Source organism: Mizuhopecten yessoensis, unplaced genomic scaffold (assembly GCF_002113885.1).
Source record: "Mizuhopecten yessoensis strain PY_sf001 unplaced genomic scaffold, ASM211388v2 scaffold11179, whole genome shotgun sequence".
Taxonomy (NCBI): Eukaryota; Metazoa; Mollusca; class Bivalvia; order Pectinida; family Pectinidae; genus Mizuhopecten; species Mizuhopecten yessoensis.
Window position 1 is genome coordinate 1596029 of NW_018408919.1, and position 7958 is coordinate 1603986.

Here is a 7958-nt window from a genome sequence, read left to right on the forward strand (position 1 = left end):
GTTTTAATTGATTTTCCAATCACTGTGTATAAATGTTCTTCATCGCTGTGCCGAATTATATCATTTAAAATGCATTCTGATTGTCAGCTCACAATTAACCGAAATCTGAATATATCATGGTCAGTGAGCTAGCTGATCGAGGTATGACTTTATTATTCCAGACGAACACGTGTGTTATTTGTGAAGTGGAACTCTGGTAGAGCGTCGACCGTCAAGAGTTCGGAGGGTCCCAGGTTCGAATCACGGCCTGTCCGTGCATTTCGCTCTTGCTAACCCGTGTTTTAAGTACTGGCTGAATGCTTGGTCCCCGAACCTGGGTTATAAATAGTTGTGTCTTCGGGGGCCAAGACTTAAAAAAATGTAGGAAACTTGAGCTGGGTCGTTCGCCAGCGACCAAGCTAAAATGGTAAAGCGTCCGTCTAAGAATTTGAAGTAACCCGGGTTCGAATCCTTGTGTGGCCCTGCAGCATTCTTTTTTCTATTACATTTTATTTATGATTGCAGTAGAGCTGTCAGATTCCTTTTAAAGCTTGTATTTTTGTATGATTATTGGTGCCGTTACCGAATAAAATATTGTTTAAGATATTTTTGTCATGTGTCTCGATGTCACCAACATCTGACAAACCAATCAAAACCACAGCGGGGCATCCTACACATTTACACAACTCAATAAATAATTCAATTTCAATTAATTCCTGGCACAAAATTGATTCATATTTGTTTTAATGTTCTGATGTTATATTACAATAATTTGAAATTTATTTTGCATTTTTAAAGCAATCAATAAATCCTTTAAATATTTCAAAAACCTGTCACTTTCAAATCGTTTTTCTTGTAATTAATCGAAGTGCTGTGTGAACGTCACTACCATTTTTTAGCGGGCCATGTTGCACTCCAACATTAAAACAACCACAGTAGCCTCCCTTGGTTTGTAATTTAAAATAATGACAGTTATTTCCCTTGATTTACAATTGACACTTCAGTACTAAGACTCAAATCAATGTTGATTATTTTCCTTTACGAAAATGTACACTTGCTTTTGTGATATTGGGTCATTGATATATAGTAATAACCATATTGAATGATTTATAATGCGAGTTTCCTTTATACCAATTATTAATATATTTGTCCTTTTAATTTCTGTCCTCACATATAAAAGATCAGGCCCGTATTCATGAACCCGTTCTCATGCTCAAGCCTAATTTCTTCTTCCAGTTATAAATTATTAATGAAACTTTAAATTGTCAATGATTTGGAAAAACTTGAAGACAAAAAACGTTTTCATTGTATACATTTCACTTTTTGATCGTTTGACATGATTTAATTGAGTTACAAGACAGTTGGTGTGAGCACAGAATTCATGCTTGAGTATGAGTACGGTTTCATGAATACGGGCCCAGAGTGAGAGGTTATTGAAATGTCTGTCCACAAAAACTTTTCTATTTCTGTTCCAGTACTGTAGACAATTAGTTGATGTACATTTCTATTAGTCCCCCTGGTGGGTCAAACTCAAGCTACATATAATTCCTGACTTTCTTTCCCAAATTGTTTCATTTGGGGTTGCTTTTTGGTCAATAGGTAGCTAGACAGGTCATAGTCACCATTAATATAATTTGTTTGAACATATAGGGTTTAGCATTCTGTTAAAAGCTAAGTCATTTAATGGTGTGCCTCCGTGTGTGTAATGTATGTATATGTGTGTGCTGGAGGCAGTATATTGGTGTATTTGCCTCCCTGCGAGAGTGCTGATATGATGCAGACTTTATGCTGAAGTATCCCACCTGGCCTGGGAATTGATACCCAACTAGTTTCCTTCTTAACATTCTTCAATATATAGCCAAAAGTGAATTACATTTGTATGCGTAGCTGAATTGAGTCATTTCGGTACATAACAACTAATTGTACATGTAGCCGAATCAACATTGATTTGTGGACAACTAGTTCCCATGTTACACCCTTGTGTACATACCGTACTAGTCCTAATAGTAATACCTGGCCTCCTCTGAAGACGCCATATATAAAAAAAATATCTCGTCGTCAGAAAGCTATGTTATCACAGGAACCGTTAATACCATACCAGTCATCGAAACCTCAGATAGAAACATGTATAGGTTGTGTTACAAGAATCTTCTCATAATCTATACATGTACTTACCAACCTGAAGAAAATATTTAGAAATAGCCAAAAGTGAAGACATACAGTCTGTGTTATTTTGGGTACCAGTAATCCTAAAGGCTTTTTTTAACAAAAAACTTGCTTGGAATTGACCTTTGAGTCAGTGATAAGGTAAAGATTACTATTACACTGTACAACAGAAAACAAATTGATGTTATTCACAGTATCATATAGTCATGGCATATACATGTATACATATGCTAACCTAAGAAAGATTAACAGTACACACACACACACATAGTTGAGTCCACCTTTAAAATTTGGTAATAGATACAGTATGCAATATTGCCCAAAAAATTAATTGCACTGTATCATACAGCTGTTTTGTCCATCTAGGAGTCATCAGTGATGCTAGGGGCCAAAAAGTGTTGGAAATCCAAACTGTATATAACTACTGAATTTTAAAATCTAGAGACTGATTAATTAGATAATTGAATCATTATTAAAGTGTATATATTTATATATATTATGAAAAGAAAAATTCTCAACAAGTCTTTAGTACTTTCATCTCTTCTAGGAGATTCTTCAGACTGGGATATTTTTTGAGAAATTTTTTGAGAAATTTTTCTGATTTATAATAATATTTCTTCGTCTGTAAGGATAATTTTTCTGATTTATAATAATATTTCTTTGTCCATAAGGATAATTTTTCTGATTTATGATAATATTTCTTCGTCCGTAAGGATCACTTTTCTGATTTATTATATATATATATATATATTTATATTACTAGAACTACATGCAGCATGAAAATAAACAGAAAAAACACAATGACATATGTAAATATTGTGCCATTGAGAAAATTTAATTGACAAGACCTTCACATGTTTATTATACAAAGAATTCACAATAAAAATATTATCTAGACTACACAGTTATTTTCAGCCCCACTCCTCCAAAGGCAGGGATGTAAAAATGCCTGGAGGGGGAGGAAGCAACGAGGGAGGAAGATTAGTGATGCCCTCCAGATGTGGAGGAAGGGAATACACAGGTAATTCCTGTTCTTTGTGGATTTTATCTACTTTCGTTTTATCCTTTGAACACTTTTGAACTTTTTCTAGCCATTTTTCAAGAGATGGTGGTTCTATTGACTCTGCTGTCTTGGAACTTGCAACATTTTTCTTAGCATCAATTTGTCTTTGCATTTCTTGCTTCTGTTCATCTGTCATGTGTGAATATTTACAACTTCCCATGAAGGAGCAGTGTCCAGAGGACAGAAAATGTTTACATGGACGTTTCGACAACTCCTCTGCCAGGATTACCCCCGGCTCGCGGTACTGATCGTAATAAGCTTTGCGACAACGTTGGTGTATCAGGCCTTTTAGATGGTTTTTACGATTGTTTGCTTTATCAGCAAATGTCTTGTCGCAGAAGTCACAATAATAATTCTTCCCCATGATCAAGCAAATATATCACATTATCGATCCTCCTCTAAAATAGAAAAAAAAAAGAAAGTATAATTTGACATGTAAATAACCACATTATTTGACAAAGGAAGGCAGTGTCTTCTAACATTTACATTTATGTGCTAAGAGACATTTGAAATTAAAGCATTCACATTGAATGCTTTAATTGAAATGCCTCTAAGCACATAAAAGACATTGGTCGTGTCACAATACTGTCCCTCATAAAAGTGGTCAAAATATTTTTAGAATGTAAGCTTATATCATACTGTAGTTTTCATTAGCATATGATATGCTTGTTAGATTTGAAGTTGTGTAGACTGTAATGATAGTGTTTGTGAAGAGACCATATTAACTATTGTTGATAAATATTACTATTTTACTGTCTAGGAAAAAGTTGGTTGTTTGGATTTACATAATCAATATTTTTTCGAATATGACAATAAATCTGTGACTGTCCTCTTCACATGAAACACAGGTCACGGGAGTCAGACGTTTATTGAATATAAGTATAAAAGTATATATATATAAAAAAAAATACCCTGTTTACTATAAAAAAAACCCACCTTTTTTTTAGTATACAGGGCATTTTTTACACATGTACATGTATATATATATAGACTGTTATACTTATATCGATTAAACGTCAGACTCCTGTGCACAAGTGGAGTCAACAGAGATATTTGGACCTAAACTAAGGTGTTCAGAGTAAATTTATACGTTTGTGGGGGAGGGGGTTAGATCGATTTTCGGTAAATGCCACCCCCAATGATCATATAAAGGAGAATGGCGGAAAGTTCTCGATGTCGAGAAATCGACCCCACCTAACTTTCTTGATCATTGGGGTGGTATTTTTTTTTTTACCGAAAATCGATCTAAACCCCACAAACGTGTAAATTTACTCTGAACACCTTAATTTAGGTCCAAATATAACCGTAGCTGTAACAAATTCTCAGGTCCCAGTGGTGGATGGTATAATTAATTTTTGACAGAATTTCAGACTGTTGTTAATGAAAAGACTTTGAACTGATCGTGCTGATCTTATGACTCTCGATCCCATATCGGTAAGTACAGCACAGTACCGTTACTATCAGAGATTACCGTTTAAATCCTAAAATGCAACAACATACCGGCAAAATGTTCTCATAGGAGGAAAACCGGAAGTACATATAGTAACTGAAATCTGGGTTATACTAAAGCACTGATATTTTTGAAGTAGCGTCCAAAATTTTCATGAATTATTATTGACTTAATTATGTTTTTTGTTTTTTTTGCTACTTCAAACGATAAATTGCCATATTAACGGGAATATTTGTTCATGCCAATGCTTGTGTAGCGACCCGGTTAATCGGGAACTTAACAACATAACATAAACCATAAGTTTTTTTTTTAAATATCTATTTCTTGCAAAAGAAGAGAAATGTAATTTTCTCAGTTGATAACTTTGATTAATAACGTTATTCCAACCAAGGTTATTCCAATTACAGGCTTAAATTCTGTATCATGCATGCCTCATCTGATGAGGCGTGCATGATACAGAATGTAAGCCTGTAATTATTTAACCCGATCTCACTTACAAGGAATTGATATTTTTTCTTGCAATTCATTAGGGAATCAAATGTTAAATCTAACCACAGTTTATACAAGTTTCCCATCTCTTGCTTTAAAAATTAGGTTTCTTCATATTTGAATGATTGTATGTAAAAACTGTTGAAGGTACTGATTAGCAAACATATTTAAGAAAGTATCTTTTACATACTATTATATCGGATGTACAAAAAACGATGAAAAAAGAAACGATTTGATGTGTTCCTTGGATAAGTATAACTTCCTTTATTCTTGATAAATAGAGAAAAAAACAAAACAACATATACTGTCAAAATCCAAGAAGGACGACTAGCATACAGTGGCCATCTTGTTTTACTGTCTCAAAATGAAACACACACAACTGAGGGTCATGGGAGCGACCATCCACAGAAAATTTGAAAAGAAAAATTGTCAAGTATTTCTTTAAAAAACAACAACAACAGAAATGGGTGATGTTGGACTAAAAAAAATAACAGGCACATACCCATCTCAAAAACAGTATATACATGTAACTGGTAATTATTATCTAATCTAAAGCAGAACTTCATCGTTAAGGCAGTGGCGAAAAGTGATAAGTCAAGTTATCATGATCGGAGGTTAACAAATAGGTGTCTTATAAAACCTATGAAATTACAAAAATATAGTTCCCCAATGAACAATACATAATAAATGTTTATAATATCTGTATTTCTTTGCGTTCAGGAAGGAAATTGATGAAACTTTCAGCGGTTTCTATAAAAAGTTCTGCCATTTTTTTACTTTTAAAACTAGATAGAAGTATATATTACGATTAGGTCCGTGTTGTTTCACCCGAAATCTCGTTCTCCCTAGGTTGTTCGCGCTAGGTTTTTTCGCCCTTAAAACAAAACAAAAATATGGTGAAACATTGTTTGTTATTTTTTTTTTCAACTTTAGCAGTTTTGACACAAATTAAGTCTCTTGGTCTTCCATATGATTAAAATCAATTTTATAAAAAAAATATGTGTTTTCTTGTCTTTAAGGGAGTGTGACAAACGGCAGCTGTGAAAAGCTGACTCCGCACTCGCACAGTTGCGTGTTTTTATTTTATATATACCTAACACTAGATAACTAATAAGTTTAGTTCATATGTTTAAATATTAACTTTTATATTAGCGTATAAATTAACATTTTTTTTAGGGCGAAACAACCTAGGGATAACGGGAATTAGGGCGAAACAACCCTTAGGGCGAACAGGATTTAGGGCGAAACAACCCGTTACCTTACGATTTTGCCCGTACATTCCTGACACTAGGACTATCCATCTTCGTTTTACGAGGTCACATTAACGCTTGTTATTTGTTTGCCATCAACAACCGCCTTAGCTTCATGGCGAGCCTAGTTTCGACATGTAGTTTAAGCAGCAACAGTAGGTCCAAGTTCTATATTTGACTCGTAAGTCCCTAATGGATTTCATATCCACTTTTTCTTTTATCTAATTGTGTCACCACAACTATGCTTACCCAGTTACTGTCATTCAGTTTACTTTCAGTTTACATTTGAACGAGTTCAGTATTTCGGTATTGTTGTGCAATCGAGTTTTCTCAAGCAAATCCCCCCCTTTTTTTTTTATCTGAATTGCTATATTTGCCTCGTGCACGTGGTTTCATTATTTTCACTCGCTGAGTTTAACAGGTAAGCATACGTTTCTTCTTTTTCTTCTTCTTCTTGGTTCTAACTAGCTATATAATATATAAAAGCATTGATTAAAAAAAACCACCCAACTACACTGTAAGTGCAGAAAGATCTTGATACAACGTGCAAGTGGAGTGACATAGGCATATAACGCGAAGCACTTAAACGCTGGCAAGAATCCACTATTACTAAACTATCTAACAAAAATACCAATCCTAAACTTTTCTGGTCAATTACTAAATCACTTCTACGCAAAAATGGTGATCACACTATCCCTCCTTTAATGGAAAACAATCACTATATACACGATGATACTGACAAGGCAGATCGATTTAACACATATTTCTCTGATCAATGTACTATCCCGGATAACATCGAGAAACCAGTTCTACCCCAAACTAATGTAAATAATAACTTACCTGTAATTAGTACCGTACAAACCACTCCAGAAGAGGTATGTAATATTTTTAAGTCGCTAAACACCAAAAAGGCAACAGGGCCAGATGGCATAGGAAATTTTATTCTTAAAAATTGCTGTCAATCATTATGTCATACTTGGGCACATATCTTTAATACTTCTCTCAGGTCAGGTATTTTTCCCACTTTGTGGAAAACAGCTCAAGTTTGTCCTATTCATAAAAAAGACAGCAAAAATGATGTTAAAAATTATCGGCCAATATCACTTCTTTCAAATATATCTAAATGTCTTGAAAAAATAGTATACAAACGTATTTATGAATTCTTTTTGGCAAATAACATTCTTATCAAAGAAAACTCTGGATTTAAAAGAAATGATTCTACCATTAATCAGCTGTTAAAAATAATCCACAGCATTTATAAATGTATAGATAATGGTGGGGATGTTTGTACAGTATTTTTAGATGTCTCAAAAGCTTTTGACAAGGTGTGGCACGAAGGTCTACTTCACAAATTAGAAAACATAGGTATTAGAGGTAGTTTGCTTTGTTGGCTTAAAAGTTATCTTTATAATAGAAAACAGTATGTAGTCTTAAACGGTCAATCTTCTGGTCATAAATATATTAACTCTGGTGTCCCCCAGGGCTCGATCCTTGGACCGCTCTTATTTTTAGTATATGTAAACGATATAAATGTAGGCATCTCATCTGACATTAACTTATT

At 34.0% G+C, this 7958-nt stretch overlaps 2 protein-coding genes across 3 annotated transcripts in view; one reads left to right on the forward strand and one right to left on the reverse strand.

Annotated features, from left to right (window-relative positions):
* Window positions 1–2909: 2909 nt before the first annotated feature.
* On the reverse strand, window positions 2910–4749 carry LOC110440362 (zinc finger matrin-type protein 5-like). 2 transcript variants are annotated; one of them, XM_021483395.1, is made up of 2 exons: window positions 4709–4749; window positions 2910–3606 (listed from the first exon to the last, which is right to left on the reverse strand). In XM_021483395.1, exon 2 carries the CDS (start codon window positions 3570–3572, stop codon window positions 3057–3059), a length of 516 nt encoding a protein of 171 aa, XP_021339070.1. In that variant the 5' UTR covers window positions 3573–3606; window positions 4709–4749; the 3' UTR covers window positions 2910–3056. The 2 variants fall into 2 exon arrangements, with proteins under 2 accessions (XP_021339070.1, XP_021339069.1); XM_021483394.1 differs by having other exon boundaries at window positions 4680–4747.
* A 1740-nt stretch (window positions 4750–6489) lies between these two features.
* LOC110440354 overlaps window positions 6490–7958 on the forward strand; it is a 40066-nt gene continuing 38597 nt past the window's right edge. The window contains exon 1 of the mRNA XM_021483374.1: window positions 6490–6578. The gene's annotated coding sequence lies outside the window, so the exon portion shown is untranslated. The remainder of the gene's footprint in view (window positions 6579–7958) is intronic.

Bases quoted from the DNA above. Each gene is read 5' to 3' on its own strand.
- LOC110440362 (XM_021483395.1), bottom strand. From the start codon at position 3,572: ATGGGGAAGAATTATTATTGTGACTTCTGCGACAAGACATTTGCTGAT.